The sequence below is a fragment of the apicoplast genome of Theileria parva (genome assembly GCF_000165365.1).
Source record: "Theileria parva strain Muguga apicoplast, complete sequence".
NCBI lineage: Eukaryota > Apicomplexa > Aconoidasida > Piroplasmida > Theileriidae > Theileria > Theileria parva.
The window spans coordinates 13,332-39,579 of record NC_007758.1 but is presented as its reverse complement, the minus strand read 5'-3'; the positions used below and the strand labels follow the sequence as shown (position 1 = coordinate 39,579).

General features: G+C 19.3%; 28 protein-coding genes and 13 non-coding genes across 41 annotated transcripts; all 41 read right to left on the bottom strand. All coding sequences in view use genetic code 11, as the record gives it.

Annotated features, from left to right (window-relative positions):
• On the bottom strand, positions 1-73 carry TP05_0070. The gene has a single exon. It is a non-coding gene; the product is annotated as a tRNA-Arg (tRNA).
• Positions 74-90: 17 nt separating this feature from the next.
• TP05_0069 lies at positions 91-163 on the bottom strand. Its single transcript has one exon. It is a non-coding gene; the product is annotated as a tRNA-Ile (tRNA).
• A 16-nt stretch (positions 164-179) lies between these two features.
• Positions 180-249, bottom strand: TP05_0068. The gene has a single exon. It is a non-coding gene; the product is annotated as a tRNA-Ala (tRNA).
• A 23-nt stretch (positions 250-272) lies between these two features.
• TP05_0067 lies at positions 273-343 on the bottom strand. The gene has a single exon. It is a non-coding gene; the product is annotated as a tRNA-Val (tRNA).
• A 49-nt stretch (positions 344-392) lies between these two features.
• Positions 393-467, bottom strand: TP05_0066. Its single transcript has one exon. It is a non-coding gene; the product is annotated as a tRNA-Phe (tRNA).
• An 11-nt stretch (positions 468-478) lies between these two features.
• On the bottom strand, positions 479-552 carry TP05_0065. Its single transcript has one exon. It is a non-coding gene; the product is annotated as a tRNA-Leu (tRNA).
• A 14-nt stretch (positions 553-566) lies between these two features.
• On the bottom strand, positions 567-638 carry TP05_0064. The gene has a single exon. It is a non-coding gene; the product is annotated as a tRNA-Arg (tRNA).
• Positions 639-661: 23 nt separating this feature from the next.
• TP05_0063 lies at positions 662-735 on the bottom strand. Its single transcript has one exon. It is a non-coding gene; the product is annotated as a tRNA-Asn (tRNA).
• Positions 736-3,205: 2,470 nt separating this feature from the next.
• TP05_0044 (ribosomal protein S2) lies at positions 3,206-3,898 on the bottom strand (the record flags this gene model as incomplete). The annotated part of the gene is made up of 1 exon (XM_757620.1): positions 3,206-3,898. The coding sequence occupies one exon, from the start codon at positions 3,896-3,898 to the stop codon at positions 3,206-3,208; it is 693 nt and encodes a 230-aa protein (XP_762713.1).
• Positions 3,899-3,910: 12 nt separating this feature from the next.
• On the bottom strand, positions 3,911-4,858 carry TP05_0043 (DNA-directed RNA polymerase subunit beta''; the record flags this gene model as incomplete). The annotated part of the gene is made up of 1 exon (XM_757619.1): positions 3,911-4,858. The coding sequence occupies one exon, from the start codon at positions 4,856-4,858 to the stop codon at positions 3,911-3,913; it is 948 nt and encodes a 315-aa protein (XP_762712.1).
• Positions 4,859-4,868: 10 nt separating this feature from the next.
• TP05_0042 (DNA-directed RNA polymerase chain beta'') lies at positions 4,869-5,960 on the bottom strand (the record flags this gene model as incomplete). The annotated part of the gene is made up of 1 exon (XM_757618.1): positions 4,869-5,960. One exon carries the CDS (start codon positions 5,958-5,960, stop codon positions 4,869-4,871), a length of 1,092 nt encoding a protein of 363 aa, XP_762711.1.
• A 19-nt stretch (positions 5,961-5,979) lies between these two features.
• Positions 5,980-6,504, bottom strand: TP05_0041 (hypothetical protein; the record flags this gene model as incomplete). Its single annotated transcript, XM_757617.1, has 1 exon — positions 5,980-6,504. The coding sequence occupies one exon, from the start codon at positions 6,502-6,504 to the stop codon at positions 5,980-5,982; it is 525 nt and encodes a 174-aa protein (XP_762710.1).
• A 277-nt stretch (positions 6,505-6,781) lies between these two features.
• On the bottom strand, positions 6,782-7,018 carry TP05_0040 (hypothetical protein; the record flags this gene model as incomplete). The annotated part of the gene is made up of 1 exon (XM_757616.1): positions 6,782-7,018. The coding sequence occupies one exon, from the start codon at positions 7,016-7,018 to the stop codon at positions 6,782-6,784; it is 237 nt and encodes a 78-aa protein (XP_762709.1).
• Positions 7,019-7,092: 74 nt separating this feature from the next.
• On the bottom strand, positions 7,093-7,473 carry TP05_0039 (hypothetical protein; the record flags this gene model as incomplete). The annotated part of the gene is made up of 1 exon (XM_757615.1): positions 7,093-7,473. One exon carries the CDS (start codon positions 7,471-7,473, stop codon positions 7,093-7,095), a length of 381 nt encoding a protein of 126 aa, XP_762708.1.
• Positions 7,474-7,496: 23 nt separating this feature from the next.
• Positions 7,497-7,988, bottom strand: TP05_0038 (hypothetical protein; the record flags this gene model as incomplete). The annotated part of the gene is made up of 1 exon (XM_757614.1): positions 7,497-7,988. One exon carries the CDS (start codon positions 7,986-7,988, stop codon positions 7,497-7,499), a length of 492 nt encoding a protein of 163 aa, XP_762707.1.
• Positions 7,989-8,266: 278 nt separating this feature from the next.
• TP05_0037 (hypothetical protein) lies at positions 8,267-8,503 on the bottom strand (the record flags this gene model as incomplete). Its single annotated transcript, XM_757613.1, has 1 exon — positions 8,267-8,503. One exon carries the CDS (start codon positions 8,501-8,503, stop codon positions 8,267-8,269), a length of 237 nt encoding a protein of 78 aa, XP_762706.1.
• Positions 8,504-8,517: 14 nt separating this feature from the next.
• TP05_0036 (hypothetical protein) lies at positions 8,518-8,679 on the bottom strand (the record flags this gene model as incomplete). Its single annotated transcript, XM_757612.1, has 1 exon — positions 8,518-8,679. The coding sequence occupies one exon, from the start codon at positions 8,677-8,679 to the stop codon at positions 8,518-8,520; it is 162 nt and encodes a 53-aa protein (XP_762705.1).
• Positions 8,680-8,702: 23 nt separating this feature from the next.
• On the bottom strand, positions 8,703-9,227 carry TP05_0035 (hypothetical protein; the record flags this gene model as incomplete). The annotated part of the gene is made up of 1 exon (XM_757611.1): positions 8,703-9,227. One exon carries the CDS (start codon positions 9,225-9,227, stop codon positions 8,703-8,705), a length of 525 nt encoding a protein of 174 aa, XP_762704.1.
• A 275-nt stretch (positions 9,228-9,502) lies between these two features.
• On the bottom strand, positions 9,503-9,739 carry TP05_0034 (hypothetical protein; the record flags this gene model as incomplete). Its single annotated transcript, XM_757610.1, has 1 exon — positions 9,503-9,739. The coding sequence occupies one exon, from the start codon at positions 9,737-9,739 to the stop codon at positions 9,503-9,505; it is 237 nt and encodes a 78-aa protein (XP_762703.1).
• A 14-nt stretch (positions 9,740-9,753) lies between these two features.
• TP05_0033 (hypothetical protein) lies at positions 9,754-9,915 on the bottom strand (the record flags this gene model as incomplete). Its single annotated transcript, XM_757609.1, has 1 exon — positions 9,754-9,915. The coding sequence occupies one exon, from the start codon at positions 9,913-9,915 to the stop codon at positions 9,754-9,756; it is 162 nt and encodes a 53-aa protein (XP_762702.1).
• A 23-nt stretch (positions 9,916-9,938) lies between these two features.
• On the bottom strand, positions 9,939-10,463 carry TP05_0032 (hypothetical protein; the record flags this gene model as incomplete). The annotated part of the gene is made up of 1 exon (XM_757608.1): positions 9,939-10,463. The coding sequence occupies one exon, from the start codon at positions 10,461-10,463 to the stop codon at positions 9,939-9,941; it is 525 nt and encodes a 174-aa protein (XP_762701.1).
• Positions 10,464-10,825: 362 nt separating this feature from the next.
• Positions 10,826-11,056, bottom strand: TP05_0031 (hypothetical protein; the record flags this gene model as incomplete). Its single annotated transcript, XM_757607.1, has 1 exon — positions 10,826-11,056. One exon carries the CDS (start codon positions 11,054-11,056, stop codon positions 10,826-10,828), a length of 231 nt encoding a protein of 76 aa, XP_762700.1.
• Positions 11,057-11,788: 732 nt separating this feature from the next.
• Positions 11,789-12,280, bottom strand: TP05_0030 (hypothetical protein; the record flags this gene model as incomplete). The annotated part of the gene is made up of 1 exon (XM_757606.1): positions 11,789-12,280. The coding sequence occupies one exon, from the start codon at positions 12,278-12,280 to the stop codon at positions 11,789-11,791; it is 492 nt and encodes a 163-aa protein (XP_762699.1).
• Positions 12,281-12,840: 560 nt separating this feature from the next.
• Positions 12,841-14,445, bottom strand: TP05_0029 (DNA-directed RNA polymerase subunit beta'; the record flags this gene model as incomplete). The annotated part of the gene is made up of 1 exon (XM_757605.1): positions 12,841-14,445. The coding sequence occupies one exon, from the start codon at positions 14,443-14,445 to the stop codon at positions 12,841-12,843; it is 1,605 nt and encodes a 534-aa protein (XP_762698.1).
• A 10-nt stretch (positions 14,446-14,455) lies between these two features.
• On the bottom strand, positions 14,456-17,473 carry TP05_0028 (DNA-directed RNA polymerase subunit beta; the record flags this gene model as incomplete). The annotated part of the gene is made up of 1 exon (XM_757604.1): positions 14,456-17,473. The coding sequence occupies one exon, from the start codon at positions 17,471-17,473 to the stop codon at positions 14,456-14,458; it is 3,018 nt and encodes a 1,005-aa protein (XP_762697.1).
• Positions 17,474-17,481: 8 nt separating this feature from the next.
• TP05_0027 (hypothetical protein) lies at positions 17,482-17,664 on the bottom strand (the record flags this gene model as incomplete). Its single annotated transcript, XM_757603.1, has 1 exon — positions 17,482-17,664. One exon carries the CDS (start codon positions 17,662-17,664, stop codon positions 17,482-17,484), a length of 183 nt encoding a protein of 60 aa, XP_762696.1.
• Positions 17,665-17,958, bottom strand: TP05_0026 (hypothetical protein; the record flags this gene model as incomplete). Its single annotated transcript, XM_757602.1, has 1 exon — positions 17,665-17,958. The coding sequence occupies one exon, from the start codon at positions 17,956-17,958 to the stop codon at positions 17,665-17,667; it is 294 nt and encodes a 97-aa protein (XP_762695.1).
• On the bottom strand, positions 17,951-18,175 carry TP05_0025 (hypothetical protein; the record flags this gene model as incomplete). The annotated part of the gene is made up of 1 exon (XM_757601.1): positions 17,951-18,175. The coding sequence occupies one exon, from the start codon at positions 18,173-18,175 to the stop codon at positions 17,951-17,953; it is 225 nt and encodes a 74-aa protein (XP_762694.1).
• Positions 18,176-18,201: 26 nt separating this feature from the next.
• On the bottom strand, positions 18,202-18,274 carry TP05_0062. The gene has a single exon. It is a non-coding gene; the product is annotated as a tRNA-Ser (tRNA).
• Positions 18,275-18,292: 18 nt separating this feature from the next.
• Positions 18,293-19,882, bottom strand: clpC (molecular chaperone; the record flags this gene model as incomplete). Its single annotated transcript, XM_757600.1, has 1 exon — positions 18,293-19,882. The coding sequence occupies one exon, from the start codon at positions 19,880-19,882 to the stop codon at positions 18,293-18,295; it is 1,590 nt and encodes a 529-aa protein (XP_762693.1).
• Positions 19,867-21,375, bottom strand: clpC (molecular chaperone; the record flags this gene model as incomplete). The annotated part of the gene is made up of 1 exon (XM_757599.1): positions 19,867-21,375. The coding sequence occupies one exon, from the start codon at positions 21,373-21,375 to the stop codon at positions 19,867-19,869; it is 1,509 nt and encodes a 502-aa protein (XP_762692.1).
• Positions 21,376-21,532: 157 nt separating this feature from the next.
• TP05_0022 (hypothetical protein) lies at positions 21,533-22,117 on the bottom strand (the record flags this gene model as incomplete). The annotated part of the gene is made up of 1 exon (XM_757598.1): positions 21,533-22,117. The coding sequence occupies one exon, from the start codon at positions 22,115-22,117 to the stop codon at positions 21,533-21,535; it is 585 nt and encodes a 194-aa protein (XP_762691.1).
• Positions 22,118-22,222: 105 nt separating this feature from the next.
• Positions 22,223-22,296, bottom strand: TP05_0061. The gene has a single exon. It is a non-coding gene; the product is annotated as a tRNA-Lys (tRNA).
• A 166-nt stretch (positions 22,297-22,462) lies between these two features.
• Positions 22,463-22,533, bottom strand: TP05_0060. Its single transcript has one exon. It is a non-coding gene; the product is annotated as a tRNA-Cys (tRNA).
• Positions 22,534-22,644: 111 nt separating this feature from the next.
• On the bottom strand, positions 22,645-22,717 carry TP05_0059. The gene has a single exon. It is a non-coding gene; the product is annotated as a tRNA-Trp (tRNA).
• Positions 22,718-22,732: 15 nt separating this feature from the next.
• On the bottom strand, positions 22,733-22,803 carry TP05_0058. Its single transcript has one exon. It is a non-coding gene; the product is annotated as a tRNA-Gln (tRNA).
• TP05_0021 (hypothetical protein) lies at positions 22,804-23,445 on the bottom strand (the record flags this gene model as incomplete). The annotated part of the gene is made up of 1 exon (XM_757597.1): positions 22,804-23,445. The coding sequence occupies one exon, from the start codon at positions 23,443-23,445 to the stop codon at positions 22,804-22,806; it is 642 nt and encodes a 213-aa protein (XP_762690.1).
• A 30-nt stretch (positions 23,446-23,475) lies between these two features.
• On the bottom strand, positions 23,476-23,877 carry TP05_0020 (hypothetical protein; the record flags this gene model as incomplete). The annotated part of the gene is made up of 1 exon (XM_757596.1): positions 23,476-23,877. The coding sequence occupies one exon, from the start codon at positions 23,875-23,877 to the stop codon at positions 23,476-23,478; it is 402 nt and encodes a 133-aa protein (XP_762689.1).
• Positions 23,878-23,988: 111 nt separating this feature from the next.
• Positions 23,989-25,224, bottom strand: tufA (elongation factor TU; the record flags this gene model as incomplete). Its single annotated transcript, XM_757595.1, has 1 exon — positions 23,989-25,224. The coding sequence occupies one exon, from the start codon at positions 25,222-25,224 to the stop codon at positions 23,989-23,991; it is 1,236 nt and encodes a 411-aa protein (XP_762688.1).
• Position 25,225: 1 nt separating this feature from the next.
• Positions 25,226-25,897, bottom strand: TP05_0018 (ribosomal protein S7; the record flags this gene model as incomplete). The annotated part of the gene is made up of 1 exon (XM_757594.1): positions 25,226-25,897. The coding sequence occupies one exon, from the start codon at positions 25,895-25,897 to the stop codon at positions 25,226-25,228; it is 672 nt and encodes a 223-aa protein (XP_762687.1).
• On the bottom strand, positions 25,863-26,237 carry rps12 (ribosomal protein S12; the record flags this gene model as incomplete). The annotated part of the gene is made up of 1 exon (XM_757593.1): positions 25,863-26,237. The coding sequence occupies one exon, from the start codon at positions 26,235-26,237 to the stop codon at positions 25,863-25,865; it is 375 nt and encodes a 124-aa protein (XP_762686.1).
• Between the last annotated feature and the right edge of the window lie 11 nt (positions 26,238-26,248).

The window sequence follows — 26,248 nt, the reverse complement described above, 5'->3', positions numbered from 1 at the left end:
AAGATCTGAAAGGAATTAAACCTTCATCGTGTATTTCGTAGTTACATACTTTATCTAATTAAGCTACAGATCTACTTATAAGTTTATAATTGGACTTTTTTGGATTTTAACCAAAACTCTCACATATATCACATGTAAACTTTAACAATTAAGCTAAAAGTCCTATATACTCATTAAAATGGAAATAAGAGGATTATAACCTCCATAGTCACTACGCAAAAGTAATATTTTATATTAAATTATATTCCCAAATTTAAAAAATGAATTACATATAGACGATATTGGAATCGAACCAATTTATTTTAAATGTAAATTAAACATTTTACCATTAAATTAATCATCTAAATAATATATTTATTTTAATTTTTAACTTTTACATAAATTATATATAACACCAAAAATCAGATTCGAACTGATTACCTATGGTCCTTCACACCATAACTCTAACCATATTGAGCTATTTTGGTAGTAAATAAAGTATAAATAAAGAGAATCGAACTCTTAAATTCTAAATCCTAAATTTAGTACGTCTACCTATTTCGTCATATTTATTATTTATTTATAAACAAATTTAATAAGATTCGAACTTATATTAAAAATTTAGAAAATTTTTGTTTTTCCATTTAAACTATAAATTTGTAATATTTAATATACAAATAATCACCTTAAATTGGAATTGAACCAATATAAATCGATTAACAATCGACTACTTTATCCATATTAAGCTATTAAGATAAAAACAAAATAAAAATAAATTTTAATCGTTAACGTATAGGCAATGATACTAACAAGTTAATTACTACATTTTGCCGTAATAAAAAAATTTATTTAATTAAAATTTTTTTTACATTTCTATATATATATATTATATAGAAGTTTTAATATTTAGTAAAAATTTCAAAAAATTAAATTATCACTTTGTTTAAACAAAATTAATTTTTAAAAAACGTTTAAAATTATTTTAAACCGCTTATATAGAAGCTTTTTGATATAAAATAAATTTTAATAAAATGAATTTCCTAGGTAAAAACGAAAGTATTTAAAATAGTGGTATTAATTATTAGAAAATTTTATTTACCATTAAAAAAAATAGAAAGAAAGAATATAAAATAGAACGTAACTTTACAAACAAAAGTAAAAACTACATTTATAAATATAATAAAATTATAATAAGCAAAAAGTGGACTTGAACCACTAACGTATAGGCAATGACACTAACAAGTTAATTACTACATTTTGCCGTAATAAAAAAATTTATTTAATTAAAATTTTTTTTACATTTCTATATATATATATATTATATAGAAGTTTTAATATTTAGTAAAAATTGCAAAAAATTAAATTATCACTTTGTTTAAACAAAATTAATTTTTAAAAAACGTTTAAAATTATTTTAAACCGCTTATATAGAAGCTTTTTGATATAAAATAAATTTTAATAAAATGAATTTCCTAGGTAAAAACGAAAGTATTTAAAATAGTGGTATTAATTATTAGAAAATTTTATTTACCATTAAAAAAAAATAGAAAGAAAGAATATAAAATAGAACGTAACTTTACAAACAAAAGTAAAAACTACATTTATAAATATAATAAAATTATAATAAGCAAAAAGTGGACTTGAACCACTAACGTATAGGCAATGACACTAACAAGTTAATTACTACATTTTGCCGTAATAAAAAAATTTATTTAATTAAAATTTTTTTTACATTTCTATATATATATATTATATAGAAGTTTTAATATTTAGTAAAAATTGCAAAAAATTAAATTATCACTTTGTTTAAACAAAATTAATTTTTAAAAAACGTTTAAAATTATTTTAAACCGCTTATATAGAAGCTTTTTGATATAAAATAAATTTTAATAAAATGAATTTCCTAGGTAAAAACGAAAGTATTTAAAATAGTGGTATTAATTATTAGAAAATTTTATTTACCATTAAAAAAAATAAAAAGAAAGAATATAAAATAGAACGTAACTTTACAAACAAAAGTAAAAACTACATTTATAAATATAATAAAATTATAATAAGCAAAAAGTGGACTTGAACCACTAACGTATAGGCAATGACACTAACAAGTTAATTACTACATTTTGCCGTAATAAAAAAATTTATTTAATTAAAATTTTTTTTACATTTCTATATATATATATTATATAGAAGTTTTAATATTTAGTAAAAATTGCAAAAAATTAAATTATCACTTTGTTTAAACAAAATTAATTTTTAAAAAACGTTTAAAATTATTTTAAACCGCTTATATAGAAGCTTTTTGATATAAAATAAATTTTAATAAAATGAATTTCCTAGGTAAAAACGAAAGTATTTAAAATAGTGGTATTAATTATTAGAAAATTTTATTTACCATTAAAAAAAAATAGAAAGAAAGAATATAAAATAGAACGTAACTTTACAAACAAAAGTAAAAACTACATTTATAAATATAATAAAATTATAATAAGCAAAAAGTGGACTTGAACCACTAACGTATAGGCAATGACACTAACAAGTTAATTACTACATTTTGCCGTAATAAAAAAATTTATTTAATTAAAATTTTTTTTACATTTCTATATATATATATTATATAGAAGTTTTAAGATTTAGCAAAAATTGCAAAAAATTAAATTATCACTTTGTTTAAACAAAATTAATTTTTAAAAAACGTTTAAAATTATTTTAAACCGCTTATATAAAAGCTTTTTGATATAAAATAAATTTTAATAAAATGAATTTCCTAGGTAAAAACGAAAGTATTTAAAATAGTGGTATTAATTATTAGAAAATTTTATTTACCATTAAAAAAAATAGAAAGAAAGAATATAAAATAGAACGTAACTTTACAAACAAAAGTAAAAACTACATTTATAAATATAATAAAATTATAATAAGCAAAAAGTGGACTTGAACCACTAACGTATAGGCAATGACACTAACAAGTTAATTACTACATTTTGCCCGTTACATATGTATAATAAAATTAATTAAAAATTTTTTACTACTTTTTATTATAAATTTATGATATGATATATAAGAATATTTAAATAAATATATTGATAATAAATTGATGTATGTTTATAAGTAAATTTCCTACTTTTAAAATTAATTATAAATAATTAAAAAATTAAAAAATATTATCATAAAATTTACTAATTAATTAAATAAATATTGTAAAAATAACAACCAAACTATATAATAATTAAATAAAAACTTTACTAAAACAACCATTCATACTAGCAATTAAAATAAATTTTGTTAAAAAATTTAGTGATATTTCATTTTTTTTATTCATATATATATAAAAATCTATAAAATCTGTGCTACTGCCATATGAACAAACACCCATTAAAAATTTATTAGAAGTAATACATTCTTTCATAACATGTGTATCTTTATCAGCGTCTAATAAAAAAACAAATTTGGAAAAAGGCTTAAGTTTTAAACTACCGTACATATGTTGCATTTTTTTTATAAGTTTTGTAATATTATATGGAATACGAAGATTAGTATACGTATCAATAAATTTTAAATAAAATTTTTCCACCCAAAGGTTTAATATTAATATATTGTATGAAATTTCTTTATTAGTTAAAAACCCTTTTACCCAGTATCTACTATTAAAAAAATTATTATTACTAAATTTTAACAATAAATTAATAAATTTATTACGATAAAATTTAAAATTATTTATTATTGTTACATATAAATTTTCTGAATTAAGAATATAAAAAATCTTATAAAGTTTGTATAAAAAAACTGATGTGTAGGTCAAATTAATTATACAACTATCATTTACAATTTTATATATATTATCGTCAAATTTTTTTATATTTTCTAATTTACTTATATGTATATTTTTCTCTAACAAATTATTAAAAGTTAAAAACTTCATTTGCTTATATTTTTAATTAATAAAATATCTATACCATCCTGACCCAACAGGTATAAAATCAGCTAAAATTACGTTGGATTTACAATCAACATTCCAATCTATTTTAGGCTCTAATATGATATTTTTAAGAGTTTTTAATGTATCTTGAAAACTTAATTTAGAAAAAATACCACTATTAGTAAGTATATATTTAGTTAAACCGACTAAATAAGGTCTATAATTACAAATTGCTATTTTAGATAAATATAAAGAGTTATTAATTATACTAATTAATTTAATAGAAAGTATATTACTAATATATATATCAGAATAATTAAAATCTGTTACAAAAACAAAAGACGATAATCTTGAAACTATAACAGATATATTAGAATTTAAAACATTGATATTATTTCCTTTATATAATAAAATTAATGAAAACAATAAGCCCATATAATAATAAAAAAGTGCTATCATGCACGATCTATACGTATTACAATTTTTTATACTTAAATATTTGTATATGCTGTATATAAAATTGTTTGAATCACAATAATTACCAAATGTTAAAGGATATAATATATACCCAGGTTTATAAATATTTTCTATATATTTACATGTAAACTTTATATTATCGTAATTCTTATTAATAGTATTTAAAGTACAACAATCGTCAGATTGTTCTGTATTAAATATAACTCCAAAATTATAATGGAAACTATGATTATCAATAATTATACTATTACTTCCTTCAAAAACTTTATTTATAATAGATAAATTATTTTCTTTTTGTTTAAATTTTTCTAACTTATTTTTAGAAGTATAAAATTTAAATTTACTTAAATGAAAAATTTTTATATTTGACTTGATAAAATATTCCTCAAAAAATTTATTTACTATATTGAATATATTTTTGTTTACTTTTTTAAAATTGTTTTTGTTTAAAAATTTAAATGATAATATATTTTTTAAAAACATCATTATCTTGTTTTTAATGTGTGTAACATGATAAAAATTTTTTTAAATATAATCCTATATTACTGTTAGAATTATTAAAAATATTATATTTAAATATATATTTATTAAATAAAATAGGAACCCATAACACACTAAAATTTTTAAATAAACTTAAAAATTTTGAATATTTATTATTTTCAAAAGTGTTAACTTTATTATTATATGGTATTAATTTAACATAATCATAATTAATTTTACAATTATTTTTATAACTATTATAGCTGTTAATATGCATAAAATCATTATTTTTATTATCTATGTTTATAAATTTATGTTTATCTTTAACATTTAAATCATGTGTACTTTTATTTATATTAGTAACTTTTAAACCGCCACCGCCTAAATGAAACGTTCTAAGTAACATTTGAGTACTTGGCTCACCTAAAGCTTGCCCTGAAATTATACCTTTATTATATCCAAGAAATAAAGTATTATCACTTATTATATTTAAACAAAAAGAACATGTAGCTTTATTACTTAAACATAAAAAAGGTAACCTTAAATCACAATTATTTTTTATATCTTTACAAATATACTTGGTAGTGCATTTAATTTCCTTTATATTCATATCTCTTAGTCCTTCTACAAGCTTTCTAGTAAGATAACCCGATGAATATATATTAACACTACTATCAATAATACTTTCACGAGCTTTAAATGATGATAATATAAAATCTTTAAACGTAAAACCATAATTCAAATTACTACTAATATAACCTTTATATCCTTTCATTTCAGCTCTACCTCTTAAGCCTAAAATTTGAACAAAATGATTAAATTTTATTTTAAAGTTTAAAATTAAATATAAATATAAATAATTGAAAAACGAATCTCTTTCTAAAAACATATTTATTAAATATAAAAACTTATCTAAAATTAAATTTTTTGATACATTTTTAGGGAAATAATCTATAGGAATATTTTTAAAATCGTTTGTATTATAACTAAAAATAAATTCTGATGAATATTCAAAACTTAAACTCACCAACTCTTGTAAATATTTCTCAATATTAAATAAATTAAACAAAGACAAAAATTTAAAGTTTTTACTAACAATATTTTTCATTTTCTTTTGTATTATTTTTTTATATTACTTGAAGGACACATAATAATATACCTATTAATGATCCAAATCTTCCACCATATAGTATAAATCTAATGATTGTTCTAATCATTTTATATGTAGAATTTATAATAAATATAGTTGGTTTTTTTTCCTTTTCGTTAATATAGTTTGTTAATATAGGTATTAAAAATTTTAAAGTAACAATAACTTGTTTTTTTGCTGATATCGATTTATAATATATGTACGTATCAACAAGTTCATATATTAACTTATAATTTTTTATTATTGTATATATAAGATCGGCAACAATACTTTCTTGTTCTAGATATTCGATATTTCCTAATATAACATAGTCATTTATATCGATTTTATTTTGTATAGACAATGGTACGTAATCTCTGATGTTTATTTTATTTTTTATGTATATTATAAAATTATAAAGTTTATATAATATTTCATATATTGTATTATGTCTTACACGATAAGTTTCAAATAGAATCTTATAGTGAATTTCCACRTATGATCTTATAATTTTTAGGTCCATTATTCTGTTTTTTATTGTATATTTTATTTTTTTTTAATTATGCAAAATATCCTCTCTTTTTACACGGTTAATAATATTTGTAAACAATTAAATTTTTAAAAGCATGAATAAAAATTTTGTGAACGTCTATATATAAATTTAAACACACTTTTAACCACAAAATTTATCTACCTTGAAAATTTATGTCTTACTACTTCGCAACTTTTTTATTAAAATATTTAAAAAAACTTACTAAAAAAATTAATTAATTTAAGTGTAAATTTAATTGAATATTTTATTACAATAGTTTAAGTATGCATATTAAAAGACGAAACAGTCCGATAAATTTTACACTTAACAATAATAAACTGACAAATTTCTCAAGACGTTTGAATGTTGGTTCTCCAAAAAGTGATACGGTAGCTTTTTCTAAATAATACATGTTTAATGTAAACAATATATACCTTGAATAGCTAAATATATATCTTATGTAGGAAGATATTATATAAAAAAAATTTGTTAATTTATTACCCATTTAAATCTTTATATTTAATTAAAACTTTTTCTTTTTATATATATTTATGAGTGTAGTATAAAATTAAAATTAATTTAAAAGTTTATAATGTTATTATTAAACCAATCGTACTTGCTTAAAAATTTTGCAATTTTTTTAATTATAGAATTATTTGATCGTTTAATTTTCCACACCCATTCCAATCTCAATAGTTCAAATTTATCTCTTATTTTTTTTGTTATAATATACCATAATGTTGAATAAAATAACATAGTAAAGTTTCTTCTGGCCCAAAACTCCTCTAAATACCATTCTCCCATAGTTACTGCAAACATTGATGCCATAGCTGTTTCGAAAAAATAAATATTATAAATAAATAGGCATATATATATATATTTCATATAACTGAATATATATTTTATGTAAATGTATATTATACATACAAACTTCATTAACTTATTTAATCTGTTATTCATTTATTTTTATTAAAATTTTTATTTTATATACGACGGCAAAAACATAATACTAAAAATATTCCGGAAATCATTTTCCCTAAATATAATAAACCTTTAATAAATCTTATAATAAGCTTTAATATTTCTTTTATAGTTAAATAACAAAATCCGTCATTTTTTTTAACATATTCTACCATAAATGACAATAAAATTTTTAAAAAATATATATAATAGTATGTTATTAATTCGGATGAAAAATTGATAAAAATTTTAATTACAGCTATAATAACATTAAAAACTTCTTTTCTGTTGTATATTAAAGCGTATATAAAATCTATAAACATATTTTTATTATTTAAATATTCTATATTAGCTAATAATATGTAATTATTGGCGTTAACTTTATTTATTATATCTTTTATAAAATTGTAAAGTTTACGCCATATTTTACGTAATATATTATGTTTTACACTATAAGTTTTTAATAGAATCTTATAGTGAATTTCCACGTATGATCTTATAATTTTTAGGTCCATTATTCTGTTTTTTAATTGTATATTTTATTTTTTTTTAATTATGCAAAATATCCTCTCTTTTTACACGGTTAATAATATTTGTAAACAATTAAATTTTTAAAAGCATGAATAAAAATTTTGTGAACGTCTATATATAAATTTAAACACACTTTTAACCACAAAATTTATCTACCTTGAAAATTTATGTCTTACTAATTCGCAACTTTTTTATTAAAATATTTAAAAAAACTTACTAAAAAAATTAATTAATTTAAGTGTAAATTTAATTGAATATTTTATTACAATAGTTTAAGTATGCATATTAAAAGACGAAACAGTCCGATAAATTTTACACTTAACAATAATAAACTGACAAATTTCTCAAGACGTTTGAATGTTGGTTCTCCAAAAAGTGATACGGTAGCTTTTTCTAAATAATACATATTTAATGTAAACAGTATGTACCTTGAATAGCTAAATATATATCTTATGTAGTCAGATATTATATAAAAAAAATTTGTTAATTTATTACCCATTTAAATCTTTATATTTAATTAAAACTTTTTCTTTTTTTTATACATAATTGATTGATAATATTACAACTTAGAATAAAAAATACATAAACAACTATTGATTTATGTATAAATATAATTAAATCRATTACTATAATACCGATAAGGTCTAATAAATTTTGTATAATTAATTTTTTCATTCTTTATAATGTATTATTTTTTTTTATATTATTTGAAGGACACATAATAATATACCTATTAATGATCCGAATCTTCCACCATATAGTATAAATCTAATGATTGTTCTAATCATTTTATATGTAGAATTTATAATAAATATAGTTGGTTTTTTTTCCTTTTCGTTAATATAGTTTGTTAATATAGGTATTAAAAATTTTAAAGTAACAATAACTTGTTTTTTTGCTGACATCGATTTATAATATATATACGTATCAACAAGTTCATATATTAACTTATAATTTTTTATTATTATGTATATAAGATCGGCAACAATACTTTCTTGTTCTAGGTATTCGATATTTCCTAATATAACATAGTCATTTATATCGATTTTATTTTGTACAGACAATGGTACGTAATCTCTGATGTTTATTTTATTTTTTATGTATATTATAAAATTATAAAGTTTATATAATACTTCATATATTGTATTATGTCTTACACGATAAGTTTCAAATAGAATCTTATAGTGAATTTCCACATATGATCTTATAATTTTTAGGTCCATTATTCTGTTTTTTATTGTATATTTTATTTTTTTTAATTATGCAAAATATCCTCTCTTTTTACACGGTTAATAATATTTGTAAACAATTAAATTTTTAAAAGCATGAATAAAAATTTTGTGAACGTCTATATATAAATTTAAACACACTTTTAACCACAAAATTTATCTACCTTGAAAATTTATGTCTTACTAATTCGCAACTTTTTTATTAAAATTTTAAAAAAACTTACTAAAAAAATTAATTAATTTAAGTGTAAATTTAATTGAATATTTTATTACAATAGTTTAAGTATGCATATTAAAAGACGAAACAGTCCGATAAATTTTACACTTAACAATAATAAACTGACAAATTTCTCAAGACGTTTGAATGTTGGTTCTCCAAAAAGTGATACGGTAGCTTTTTCTAAATAATACATGTTTAATGTAAACAGTATATACCTTGAATAGCTAAATATATATCTTATGTAGTCAGATATTATATAAAAAAAATTTGTTAATTTATTACCCATTTAAATCTTTATATTTAATTAAAACTTTTTCTTTTTTTTATACATAATTGATTGATAATATCACAACTTAGAATAAAAAATACATAAACAACTATTGATTTATGTATAAATATAATTAAATAGATTGCTATAGTACCGATAAGGTCTAATAAATTTTGTATAATTAATTTTTTCATTCTTTATAATGTATTATTTTTTTTTATATTACTTGAAGGACACATAATAATATACCTATTAATGATCCGAATCTTCCACCATATAGTATAAATCTAATGATTGTTCTAATCATTTTATATGTAGAATTTATAATAAATATAGTTGGTTTTTTTTCCTTTTCGTTAATATAGTTTGTTAATATAGGTATTAAAAATTTTAAAGTAACAATAACTTGTTTTTTTGCTGACATCGATTTATAATATATGTACGTATCAACAAGTTCATATATTAACTTATAATTTTTTATTATTGTGTATATAAGATCGGCAACAATACTTTCTTGTTCTAGGTATTCGATATTTCCTAATATAACATAGTCATTTATATCGATTTTATTTTGTACAGACAATGGTACGTAATCTCTGATGTTTATTTTATTTTTTATGTATATTATAAAATTATGAAGTTTATATAATACTTCATATATTGTATTATGTCTTACACGATAAGTTTCAAATAGAATCTTATAGTGAATTTCCACATATGATCTTATAATTTTTAGGTCCATTATTCTGTTTTTTATTGTATATTTTATTTTTTTTTAATTATGCAAAATATCCTCTCTTTTTACACGGTTAATAATATTTGTAAACAATTAAATTTTTAAAAGCATGAATAAAGATTTTGTGAACGTCTATATATAAATTTAAACACACTTTTAACCACAAAACTTATCTGCCCTGAAAATTTATATCTTACTAATTCGCAACTTTTTTATTAAAATATTTAAAACTTACTAAAAAAATTACGTAGAAATGTAATTAATTTAAGTGTAAATTTAATTGAATATTTTATTATTAACTTTATAAATATAAATAATTTCAATAATATTAGTTTTTTCATTTTTTAATATGTATAATTGTACTTTTTTTATATCTTTAATAATAGTTTAAATATGCATATTAAAAGACGAATAAATCCCATCAATTTTAAACATGAAGATAAAAAATTGAAAAATTTCTCAATACTTCTAAATGTGGGTTCTACAAAAAGCGATTCTGTAGGTTTTTTTAAATAGGGCATGTAAAAAGTTAATAATATATAGTTTGCATAGCTAAATATATGTCTTATATAGAAAGGTATTATATAAAAAAAATTCATTAAAACTTTTATTTTTTTTATATATAATTTATTATAATGACATCACCACTTATAATAAAAAATCCACAAACAGTTATTAATATAAGTATAAATTCAATTAAACTAGTTATTATTATACCGATAAGGTTGAATAAATTTTGTATAATTAATTTTTTCATTCTTTATAATGTATTATTGTTTTTATATTACTTGAAGAACACATAATAATATATACCTATTAATACCTTAATCTCCCACAATACAATATAAATCCAATGATTTTTCTAATCATTTTATATGTAAAATTTATAGTAAATATAGTTGGTTTTTTCCTTTTAGTTGATATAGTTTGTTAATATAGGTATTAACAATTTTAAAGTAACTATAATTTGTTTTTTACTGATATCAATTTATAATATATTGTATAAACAAGTTTATATATTAGTTTATAAATTTTTTATTACTATATATAGATCGGCAATAATACTTTCTTGTTCTAGGTACTCTATATTTATTAATATAACATAGTCATTTATATATATATATATTATTTTGTATAAACAATGGTACGTAATCTTTGATGTATATTTTATTCTTTATATGTATTATAAAATTATAAAGTTTATGTAATATTTCGTATATTATATTATGTTTTACACTGTAAGTTTTTGAGAGAATCCTATAGTGGATTTACATATATGATCTTATAAATTTTTAAGTCCATTATTTTGTTTTTTATTGTATATTTTAATTTTATAAATAATGTGAACAACATAATACCAACAATATTATGAAAATTATTTTCCCTAAATATAATAAACTTCTAATATATGTTCTGATAAATTTTAATATTTCTTTTGTAGTTAAGTAACAAAGTCTATCATTTTTTCTAACATATTCTACCATAAGTGATAATAAAATTTTTAAAAAATATATGTAATAGTATGTTATTAATTGCGATAAAAAATTGATAAAATTTTTAATTATAACTTTAATGATATTAAAAATTTCCTTCCTGTTGTATATTAAAGCATATATAAGATCAATAAACATGTTTTTATTTTTTAAATACTCAATGTTAGCTAATAATATGTAACTATTCGCATTAACTTTATTTATTATATCTTTTATAAAATTATAAAGTTTATACCATATTTTCTTTAATATATTGTATTTTACACTATAAGTTTTCAATAGAACCTTGTAGTGAATTTCCATATATGATCTTATAATTGTTAGGCTCATTATTTTGTTTTTGTTATATATTTCAATTTTATAAATTATATTAAAATAATATTTTTTTTGGAAGTAGAATTATTTTTCATAGACTTTTTATGTGTTTTTATTATGTAAAATTTTCTTTCTTTTTACATAGTCAATCATATTTATAAATAAAATTAAACTTTTAAACAAATAATAGAAACTTGCTGTAAAATATAAATTTAAATATATTTTTACTACTTTATAACGGTTTAAGTATGCGTTTATAAAAAAACGAAACAATCCTATAAATTCCCCACTAACAATAAAATAATAATAAATTTGCTGAAATTGTTTAAATGTTTCTTTCAATAAAAGTTTATATTTATGACTATTTTTAATAATACATATTAAAGATAATAAATGTATATTTATCCAAATAAAATTACTAACTACCGTTAATTTACTTTATAAAAATTTTTATTTCATACATAATAGTAAAACGTAATAAATGTTAAATTATTGTTACTAACAAAATATGAATATGTTTAATAATTAATAATTTTTTATTCTTTAACTTATATATATATAAAATTGATTAGTTTTTATAGTACAAATCTATTAAAACCAATCAATAGTCTACCTACTGTAGTTAAATAAAACATATTACAACTTCTTAGTAACATAGGAGAATTAATTAGTATATTATTTTGACAACACTCTAATGCGTCCATATAATTAGATGATACATAATTGTTTATCAATGTTAAATAGTTATAATTTGATAAAGTATAATATCCTGATAACATTCCTTGTGTTAAATTAAAAACACTTTTTTTAGTTGTTGGAGAGTGTAAATTTACTAAAGATCTTAACATATTAAAAGATTCAGTTATAGAATAATATTTTACGAGAGAAAAAATTCCCATTTGGTCTCCATCAAAATCTGCGTTATATCCTACACATAACAAAGGCATAAGTTTAATAGACTCACCTTCAACAAAAATAGGTTTAAAAGTTTGTACGTTCATTTTATGCAATGTTGGAGCTCTATTGGCTATTACAGAATACATATCTAAATAATATTCAAAAAAATCGAATTTATCTTGAGCATAATGTGTGTATAGAGAAGATTCATAAAATTTATTTTCCATATAAATATTATCATTACGTCTAACATAATGACAAAGCATATTAAATGGTAAACCTATAATGTCTAAAGATAGTGATGGACCAGGAACTATAGTAGATCTCCCAGAATAATCTACTCTATAACCAAGCAAATTTTGTCTAAAGACACCATACTTACCGTGTAATTTATTATATAAATCGTTTTTTTGTTTAAAAATATTCTTTTGTTTAGAAAAATCTAAAATTGCCTTAATTACAATATGTAAAATGAATATATATTTCAAATTGTATTCTACATCACATGTAATATTTATACTATTATTAAAATCAATAATACATTTATATAACGCATTTAACCCTGAATTAACGGGTTGTCTCCTATTATCAAATGAATATATTCTAAGACCAGCTGGAAGTATAGGGAATAATGTTAAAAATATTTTTTTAAAATCTGAAAAATTATTTAACAATTTAATAAATTTATGAAATTTTTCTGTTACTGTTGGTTTTTTTTTATCACATAAATTAAATTTCATTTTAAATAATTCTAATGGACATGTAATTTTATATAATAAATCTATAAAATTTAAAAATTTGTTTTTTACCATTTTAGAATTAAAAAAGATATTATTAAAAAAATTAAAATTGGCAACTTTAAATTTATTTGTTATTTTAAAATATTCTTGTCTCATTTTTTTAAACATTTTTAACAACTTTATAAAATCGTTAAAATAGTTATCATTTAAAATTGGAAAATGTAAAAATATAGACCCAAATCTATATTTCCTTTTATAGTTAAATATCATATTTTTTTTACAATTTAAACATAGTTTATTAAGTATAGGATTATCGTTAAATTTATATATTCTAACACATCTTTCATTTAAGCACACATACAATAACCCAAAAATTTCTTCGCAAAATAAACCTCCATATCTAAATCTTTTTTTTTTATGTAAGAAGTTAGATGAATTTATTACAATTCCTATTATACAATTATTATAATATTTTCTAATTATCAAATCACTTAAATTTTCAGGAGTAAGTAAAGACAAATCAATATTGCTGTATGATATCATTTTAAAATACTTAATAATTATATTTTATTTTTTGATTGAAATATGAATAATTATCTACTCTATTTATATTTATTAACACATTTTTAAGCTCTAATGTTAAAACTTTGAAAGTTTCAGAACCTTTATAGCCTTTGTGTTCAAATTTTTTAAAATATTTAACATTTGTTTTTATGTATCCTAATTCTCTTATAGTATAAGCAGACCCATGAGATTCTAAAGCCCATACTTCCATTTCGCCAAATTTTTGACTACCATTAACTCTTTTACCTTTAACTGGTTGTTGAGTTAAACTACTGTATTTACCTACAGTTCTATATTGAAATTTACTTTTTGAAGTGTGCATTAGTTTTAAAAAATACGGCATAAGCATTAAATTGAAATTTTTTAATTGATAACCTGTTTTAAAATCTCTTAAATATTTTTCTATAGAAAAGTTTATATAAGAATTATTATAAACATTTAATGAATTAAAAATATTTTTAAGATACATGTTAGAGTATAAATGATAGTTATACAAGTTGATTGGAGCTTTAATTCTACAATTAAAGTTTAAACCAAAATAACCACATGATCCTTCTAAAAACTGTCCTAAATTAATTCTAGCTAAAGCACCTATAGGACTTGTTATTGAATATGGACAAAGTCCTCTAAATGTATATGGTAAATCTATATTATCGACTATTTTTGATACAACACCCTTATTTCCATGTCTTCCACATAATTTATCACCTATATTAATTCTATCTATTTTAAATATAAAAAATCTTAAAGTAAGATATGATACATTTATTTCCGGGTACATAGCATCTAATTGTCTAAATTTGCTATATCCTAATATTTCATATTTTATTAATCTACCTTCACCTCCTCTTTTTATCGTTAATGGTTTTGTGTAAACAATAAGTTTTTTGTTTTCTTTAAATATTAATTTAAAAACTTTAAAAAATTTTTTATTTTTACTTAAAGATAATTCATATCTAATTTTAGTAGATAATATATCACCAAATAACATGTAATCTTGATTACTAGAAACACCAACCTCATTTATTAAATATCTATTATATCTATTATATTCTAATAAATGTCTTAGAGTAAGTTCAACATAATCTAATTTATTTATAGACAGATATTCCTCGTATACATCGAATGAAATCGATGTTAAAATATCCTCAATAATTAAATTTTTATTTATAACTATAGCATCTTCGTGTTCATATCCATTATAAAAACTATAATTAAGTAAATTATTAACACCTAAAGTGAATTCAGAGTGTTTTAAATCTGAAGGAAGAGCTAAAATTTTACCTATATTTATTTTTTCTCCAACCCATACTATAGGTTTATAACTAACAAATGAATTGTAATCTAATACATTAAAAGGATATAAATAGTAATGTAAATATCTGTTTTTATCGTCCATAACTATAATTTTATAATTGTTTACACTTACTATAATACCTTCACATAAAGAAGTTATACATTTATTAAATAATAGTCCATTCATATGGTTATATTTAGTCATAACATAAGGATGTTCGTTATAGATTAAAGGTAAGGCTTGAGTATGCATTTTTGATCCCATTAAGCCTCTACATGGGTCATTATTAAATAAGAAAGGTATTATTAGTTCAGTTATTGATAATGTATTAAAAACATTTAAGTTTTTATTAGTTTTATTTTTATCGAAATTTATTAATTTAAATTCATTATTTTTAAAAACTTCTATTTGTTTTACTTTAAATGTGGAGTTTTTTTTGATATTTATAAAATTATTCGATGTCATATTATAAAGATTTTTAGACGTTATATCTATTTTTGTAAAATTTTCAAAATACTCATTATTACAATTTATTAATTTTAGTTTAAATTTATCTAATATTGTGTTATTTGCTAGTTTTGATATTAATCCACAGGTATCACCGTCAGGTGTGTTAACTATATTAATAAATCCGATATAATCACTTTGAATTTTTCTTAAATTTGTACTAACTTTAAATTTATCATTTGATGAGTTAGAATATCCAAATATATTTATTTTGAATTTATTTGTTAAATAAGACAAGACATTTAATTGATCGGTATAATGTATAACTGGATTAACAAGTAAATGTTCTTTAAATAAAACTATATTGAATGATCTAAAAATTTTTTTTTTATATAATAATTTATCACAATATTTTTCTATGTCGAATATGGTTACAGATTTAGTAAATTGTCTAAATATAGTTTTTAAAACAGAGTTTGTAGATTTATTTATTAAATTATTACTGCTTTGTATAAATTTTTTTTTTAAATTTAAATTTAAAAATTTATTGACTATACTTAGTATATCCATAAACATAGTATTGTTTACAAAGTTATTTATATTAATTGTTTTATCAAATATATGATATTTTATATTGTTATTTTTTAAATTCATAACGTAAATAACGTTATCTATTTTAGAAAAATTTATATATTTATTTTTAAAAGATACGTTATTATACATAGAAAAAAGATCGTTTTTAATTTTATATGAATTTATATAAACGGTAATAAAATCATCGTAAAGATAAATATACAAATAAATATTATTTTTAATTTTTATAAAATAAGTTCTAGTTATTTTTTCATTGAAAATATAGCTAATATTATTGGTAGCAAGTTGTAAATATAGTATAGGCAATCTAAGATAACCATTTAAAATTATGTCTCCTGATTGATTTATTTTAGGTATATTTATTATATTGTAGTTTATAAAACGACTTTTTAAATTGTTAAATTTTATTTGTAATGGAATGTTTATAAAGTAATATGAATTGTACCCATCGTATAAATATTTATTTTGTCCACTGTCGCAGCAATAATTTGATTCAAATGTTAATAAATTAAAATAAAATTTTATGTTTTTAAAAATTTTTGATTTTTTATAATAGTTATAGTATTTATTTATTTTTGAGTTTATGTTTCTACTCAGAGAATTATATATATTATTTACAAAATAATTTATATAAGTATGGTATATATTGTTACCAACAGTACAATTCATTTAAAAAATTATTTTAAATTTAAAACTCTTAAATATTTAAAATTTTTAGATATAACATTTTTATAATTTTTTTTCGTTTTAAATGTAAATTTTATAAATAAATTATTTAAAATTGTCTTACTGGTAAAACTAATGTTTTTATTGTTTATAACATTGTATAAATTATTAATTTTTTTTCTATTATTTTTCATTTATTTTGTTTTTAAAAATATAATATTGCTATTTAATACGTTTAGATATTTAACAAGGTTTACATATTCTCTGTTTCTTTTATTTATTATAGTGAATTTTACGTATAAAGAATTAAAATTAGATAAATTTATACAATACTTGTATCCTGACATAAATTTATTAAATTTATAATGTTTTTTAAAATATATATCGTTAATAACATTAAAATAAATTTTGTCACCTTTCCTATTTAAATTTAAAAATTTATCTTTATTATTATTCGTGTATTTAAAATTGTTTTTTAATCTATTCATTTTTTACTTTTTTATAGCTATATAGCATATTATTATAAACATTATCAGATATATTAAAATTAAATTTTAAATATCTATTTAATGTGTATTTATTATTAATAAAAATATTTTGTTTATAATTAGTATTACCTAAAAAAAAATTTTTATTTGTTTTTAGTAAATGGTTTCTATTTTTTTTATATCCTTTAAATCTTGAATTTAAATAAATTTTTTTCATTATATTATTTTAGTTTTGTTTAATTAAAGAGGACGTGAGGTTTGAACTCACACTGTTTAACCTCAAATTAATTGTACTATCCTTTTGTACTAGTCCTCTATAACAATTAAATAAACATTAAGTTATTGGTCTAAATTTATAACCAATATTAATATTCTTAAAGTTATTTAAATGATATAAATTATAATTTTTATTTTCTTTAAAAGTATAATTGTAAAAAAGTAAATTATCAATAATATATTCGTTAAATCTTCTTAAAGGTCTAGATCCATACAATGGGTCGTGTAACAGAGCAATAATATCATATTTAAGTTTATATACAATATTAGTATAAAAATAAAATTTTGAATAAGTTGATTTGATAAATTTATTTAAAACATTATTAAAACTGTCATAGTTGTTCATTACATTAAATATTATTATATCGTTTAATCTATTTAAAAATTCTATTCTAAAAAATTTTCTAATTTCTTCCAAAATATAATTTTTATCTATTACGTTTTTTCCTTTTAATTGGTATGTGTATCCGATATTACTTGTAAATATAATAAATGAATTATTAAAATTTATTATATCCCCATTGGATAAAGTAAGCTTACCTTTGTCTAATATTTGCAACATTAAATCTGTTATACTTGTGTGTGCTTTTTCTATTTCATCAAAAAGAATAACAAAAGATGAACCAGTTTTAAATTTAGTAGATAAAATAGTATCTTCACCATAGCCAGAATATCCTGGAGGCGATCCTATTAATTTTGAAACTGCATGTTTTTCAACATATTCAGCCATATTTATCTTAATTAAATTATCGTGAGAATTAAAAATGGTATAACATAATATTTTTGCTAATTCAGTTTTTCCAGTACCGCTTGGACCGCACAATAACCAACTACCTAAAGGTTTTGTCTCGTCTATATTTGCATTGCTTAGCTTTTTAATACGGTATAAAACAGATTCTACAGCCTCATCTTGATCGAATAATTTAGATTTCAAATAATTTTCAGTGTTAGAAGTGCTATAAAAATTAATATTTAATTTTTTTTCATCAATACCTTTACAGATACTGTATATATTATCATAATTGATATTAGATCTATATTGTAGTTTAATATATGTTATTTCAGTTAAAAAAAAACGTATAAGATCGTTAAAAGATCTTACTGACTTACAAGGTATAAATTTTTCAAAACAATCTTTAAAAACCAGATTTTTTCTTATTTTTTTTTTATTTTTTAGCTCATTTATTATATCATACCCGTTTCCTTTACAGAGTAATAATATAATAGGAGAATAAATGTTAAATTTTTGTTTAAATGTTTCTAAATCATATTCTTTATTATATATTTTCATAAATAAATCTAGATTTTCTATTATTAAAATAGTTTTATAAGTATTTTTAAATTTAATAATTCTCACTTTATAATTGTTTATATACTGAGATTCAGTTTTAATTGTTTCGCTAATATTTGGTAAATAATACGTAAAATAGCTACAGTCAAATTTTTCGTTTACATTTAAAATATATAAATTATTAACTTCTAAAGTTAAAAAAAATGTATATATATGCAAAAATACGTCTTCTTCGGAAAAAAGAACATATTGTTCATTAGTTATAAGTTCTTTCATGCTTATATACTTATTTTTTACTATATCATGTATAATATTTATGTGTTCATTATACATTTTTTCAGTTATAAGATCACGCATTTTAATAATTGATTTTTATAGTCCACGAACAGTTTTTCTTGTCCTTTTGAATTTGATAACATTTTGTCAAAATTGTTTAATAATAATCTAGATCCGCCAAATGAAGATGAGGATAATAATGATACAATATAATTAAATCTTTTTTTTGTTATTACATTATTGTAACAACTTTTAACAAATTTATGCGATATATTATATAAAGAGTTAATATCTAAATAATTAAAAATTAATATGTTATCTAACCTGTTTATAAATTCAGGTGGAAAGTAATCAGTAATACTATTTATTACATCTTGTTTATATTCATGTTCAGAAAGAGAATTTTTATTAGACGATCTAATACCTAAATTACTAGTAAATACTACAAAAGAATTAGTAAAATTTCCTACAGTTCCACTTGAATCTATTAATATTCCCTCATCTAATATTTGTAAAAATATATAACATAATCTTTTATAAGCTTTTTCTATTTCATCTAATAAAACTACTGAATTTGGTTTATCTATTATTTCATCAACTAAAGTTTTTGATTTCTTAGATTTTCCACCTCCAACATATCCAGGTGGAGAACCTAATAATCTTGAAACTGAGTGTTCTTCAGCAAGTTCACTCATATCTAATTTTATTAAATTTTGTTTTTCACTTCCTAAATATGTAGAAAGTATTTTACAAATGTCTGTTTTACCAGTACCACTAGGCCCACATAATAAGAAATTAGCTATAGGTTTATTGTATTTATTGTTGTCTAATCTAATTAACTTTTTAGATATTATATCAATATTTTCGTTTTGTCCGAATATTGAATATTTAGTATTGAAATTGAAAGTATTGATAAAAGTAATTATATTTTGATTATGATTTTCTGATACGACAGAGTTTAAATTTTTTTCAAAAAGATTATTTTTATTATATATTAAAGATTTATTGTTTTTACGACAATTATAACATTGTAATCTTTCGCATGTATAATTATAGTCTTGGTATTTATTTAATATAATATTAATTTTTTGGGTACTAGCATAAATAGGAGTAAAATATGTATGTTTGTTTTTGTTATATTTTGTTCTTATAATTTTGTTGATTTTTTTATCGTTTATTTCCAGTAAATCGTATATGTAATTTTTATGTAACTTATCAATTATAATTAAAAAATTTTTATTTATTACGTTATAAATTTTAATCAATTGTTCAAATATTATATATGTTTTAAAAAAATAATTTTTTTCTTCTTTATAATTATTTACAAAAGTAAAATTATTTAAAATTTTAATATTTGATAAAAATTTTACATATAATTTAAATGTAATACATTTTAGTTTATAATTAAAATGACTACTAATAATAAAATTTTCTAAAAAAAATAATTTTATTTTATCATATTTGATTATTTTTAATAAAAAATCTTTATAATGTCTTAATTTAGTATTCGTATTTAACAAATAATTATATATATGTCTGTTGATATATTTTAAAAATTTTTTGCTTCTAGACATTTTTTATTTAAAATAACATGTTTTAATATTTTTTTTATAGTTTAATTGTTTTTTAGTAATATAAGTTGAATTATTCATTTTTTATTGCAGTATGGTTATAGTTTTCTCTAACAATGTTATAAAAAATTGTTAAATTTTTAATCCCATCTTTTTTATCTTACTGTATAAATGGAAGTGGTAAGATAACCATTGTATCCAAAGTATGTTCCATCCAGTTTTGAGCATCAGTAAGAACTCTTATTAAAAACCATGATATAGGACCAAAATATATATATACCAGTAATAGTATGATATAATAAACACTAAGTCTTGTACCTGGTTTATTTTTTTTTTGTATGAAAGAATTTAAATATGTCTTTAAATTGTTGAAACTGGTATAAAAATTAAAAGTTTCTATATCTTTGCTTGATTTTAGTATAAAGTAAATATCGTTAAAGTTATAATAATATTTTTCAATTAGATATATTATTAATAGTTTTATAAATTTTATTATAATATTAATATATGTTTTAATAGATGTTGATGTTTTAATAGTATGTTTTGTACATATTTCATAAAGTTTATAAAAAGTTTCTATGTTAAAAGAATGTGAAATATTATTGTTTTCTGTTATATTTTGTATATTTTTTGAATTTATTATGTTTGATAATAAATCAATAATATAATCAGTTGTATGAATATCTTTTATTTGTTTATCGTTATTTGTAACTATATTTTCTGTTTTATTTTTATTGTTAATCATTTTGTTTAAGTTTGATACATAATTATTTTTTGTAAAAATTTTTTTACAATTTTATTTAATTGATAAAGTATATTTATTTAAAATAAATAAAATACTTTGTCAATGTAGATCACCTGGGATTCGAACCCAGACTAAATCGATTAAAAAACGAGTACTTTACCAAATTAAGCTAGTAATCTATGCTAATAATAGTTGAGAATAACTATATTTAGATCTTTTATTAAAATTAAAATTTTTTTAAAATTTTACTTATTTAATTATAAAAAAAAAATGAATAATAAATATTGTGGGTAAAATTTAATAAAAATGTAAAATATAGTAATTTTGTATTTGTTTTCTGTTATAAGGTTATACTCAGATTTACACTGGGATCAAACAACCTGCATTTATTCGCTTTAAAGTTAAGCTATATAACCATAAATAAAATTAGATTTAATTTTTTATTGATAAATTTAAATGTTGTAAACTTATATTTTCTATTATTTAAATTACCAATTTAAATATAGTTAGTTTGTATAACTTATTAATATCGATTGAAAGACTTTAACTTTCAGTTAAATAATCTGGAATTATTTGTTTTAAAATTTAAACTAAACCGACATAAATTTTTAACGATAAGGGAAATAGGAATCTAACCTATATCATTGAAATCAAATTTCAATATTTTAACATTAAACTATACCTTTTTATCCGTTTTGAAATCTTATTTTGTCTATATTATTTAAAATAATGTAATCTGTTTTATAGAATAGTTTAATTAAAAATTTAAGTTCATCATGATAAAATATTAAATCTGTTACTTTAATAGAGATTAATTTATTTAAAGTATTTACCATTTTATATGTTTCTTTATTTGTTAGATATTTTAGAAGAAAATATAATTTACCATGTTTATAGTAATATTTATCTATAATATATATTAATAATGATTTTAAAAATATGAGTAATATTTTTATTTTATTTTTATATACTGTATAAATGTCTAATTTTTTGTGTATATGAAGGTCTAAGTTAGTTAAATCTAAATCTGTTATATAATACCAACATAGTTTTACAAACGAATAATTTAATATATATTTTTTAAACATATAAACAATTGCATTATAAACTTTTATTAATTGATTTTTTTTATAAGTTATATCCAAAGTTATAGTATTAAATATTTTGTTAAACAACTTATTGTAATTATATTTTAACAATAAATTTTTATCTAATATTTTATTTGTATTTATTATAATATTTTTCAAATTTATATAGATTATAACAATAGTATTTATTATATCTATATATATATATTTTATTATTTTATTTAATTTTAAATCAATCATTTCTATTTTAAATTTGTCATTTGTATATTTTTATTTACAATAAAGTGAGATAAGATCCGTTGTTACGTTATAAATGAAGTTAAAAATAAATCCTAGTAGTGTTGCTAAAGTATATTCTTTCAACCATAAAATATTAACTAAGACTTCTGGAAGTAAAGGAATAAAGAAATTAAGAACACCACGCGGAAGAGTGTATAAATAATAGACTGCTTTTCTAATTTTATGAAAATAGTTACGATATACATATAAGCCGTATGTAACTATCATGCCTATTATAGTAGATTCATAATTTACAGTATTAATCGCGTCAACTGTTACATTGAATAAATACCGTATTATATTATAACTTACCAAAATTACTAGACCTTTTTCTTTTCCATAATATGTTATCAGTGCGTATATACATATACTTATTATTAAACTAATTAACATTTTTCATTTTTTAACTTATTTAATAGACTGTGTAAACATAAACTTATATAATTAATGTTTTTTTGTTTTTTTATATTATTTTTTAATCTATTTCTTATTTTTTTATTCATTTTATTTTATTAAATCTATTATAATACCATGACCAATAGTTTTACCACCTTCTCTCACAGAGAATCTTAATTCTTTTTCAAGTACTATTGATTTTGATAAAGATATGTTGGCATTTATATTGTCACCTGGTATGGCTAATTCTAAAGTATTATTTTCATTTGTTGTTGAGTATAATTTTTTTATTTCACCTGTTATATCTAAAGTTCTTATAAAAAATTGTGGTTTATATCCAATTTTAAATGGATTAGTTCTACCACCTTCTTTTGAAGTTAATATATATAATGTTGCTTTAAATTCAGAATAAAATTTTAAAGATTTAGGTTTAGCTACAACATGACCTCTTTTAACGTCTTCTTTAATTATACCACGTAAAAGTAACCCAACATTATCACCAGATTCACCTTGAGACAGTCCCTTATTAAACATTTCTATACCTATAACAGAAGTAAGTTTAGATTTATCATATCCATAAAGTTCCACTTTATCATTTAATTTTACTATACCATTTTCTATTCTACCAGTAACAACTGTTCCACGTCCAGTTATATAAAAACTATCTTCTATAGGCATTAAAAATGGTTTGTTTAAATTTCTTTCAGGTTTTTCAATATAACTATCTACAGTGTCAATTAAATTTATTACTTTTGATATCCATTTATTATTTAAATCTATTTCCTTTAAAAGTTTAATTTCTTCTAAGGCTTTTAAGGCGGATCCAGTTATTAAAGGTGTTAATGTTGAATCGAATCCATATTTATCTAACATGCTTTTTGTTTCTTCTTTTATAAAAAATATAATTTCTTCATCATCAACCTTATCTTCCTTATTTAAAAATACTACTAATTTTTTTATACCTATTTGTTTAGCTAATAATAAATGTTCTATTGTTTGAGGCATAGGACCATCTTCTAACGATATTACTAATATAGCACCGTCCATTTGAACTGCACCTATTATCATATTTTTTATGTAATCAGCGTGTCCAGGACAATCAATATGAGCGTAATGTCTTAAATCACTTTCATATTCAACATGTGTAGTATTAATAGTTATACCTCTTTTTTTTTCTTCTTTTGTAGAATCTATATCTTCGTAAGAATAAGATTTTTCTGTGCATCCCTTTAACTTAAGAACTGATGTTATAGCAGAAGTTAAAGTGGTTTTACCATGGTCTACATGTCCAATAGTACCTATATTTACATGAGGTTTATTTCTTAAAAATTGTTCTTTTGACATTTTATATTGTTTTTAAATATTTTAATTTTTTAATATTTTTTTTTATTATTAAGGATTGTGTGTTAAAAATTTTTTTTGAATAAAATGAATGCTCATTATTACTGTTATAGTTTAAAAAGTGATAAGTAAAATAGTTATTAAAATATTTCATACTAATTTTTTTTAATTTTATAATATTAATACTCAAATTTTTTTCAGATTTTTTCTTAATATTTTTTTTATTAATAGTACTTGTATTTTTGAATATTACTTTAAATTGTTTTTTTAATGTGTGTAAATTACTATTTTTATTTAATAATTTATTAATTTCATTTTTGAAATAAAAATCAAAAGATACTTTTTTTTTATGTTTTCTTATGAATTTACACACATTTAATATTAAATTAGAAATAGATTTATAAGCACTGGTATATATATATTTAGATTTATTTTTTTCAGAAATAATTTTAAATGGTAATATTGGTTTTAGTACTAAATTTTCAAAGTATTCTACAAAACAATTATTTTTTATTATATTTATAGACGAATTAAATACTAAATTTTTACATACATTTTTTTTACCATTTTTATTAATACAATTTAATAATAAATTTAATATAAATGGGTTGTAATATTGTACAGCTTTTTTAGCACTATTTTCAACGTTTTTTCGCTTTAATTTTTTTAACACCATATTTAGATCTTTTATTATGTCTTGGTTTATCTTCACGACAATTCATCATATTTAAAACAATTTTATGATTAACACCAGGTAAATCTCTTGTATTGCCTCCTCTTATTAAAACTCTAGTTTTATCTCTTACTACAGATCTTTCTCCTGGTATATATGCTTTTATTTTTTTATTATTTTTCAGTTCAATAATACCTACTTTTCTTTTTGCAGAATTCGGTTTTTTAGGAGACATAGATATTATGCTGCAGAGAAATCCTTCTAGTTGAGGATTATGATTAAGTACAGTTATTTTTTTTTTGTTTTGTTTTTTTCTTTTTATGGATTGATTTAAAGTTGTCATTTTTATTAAAA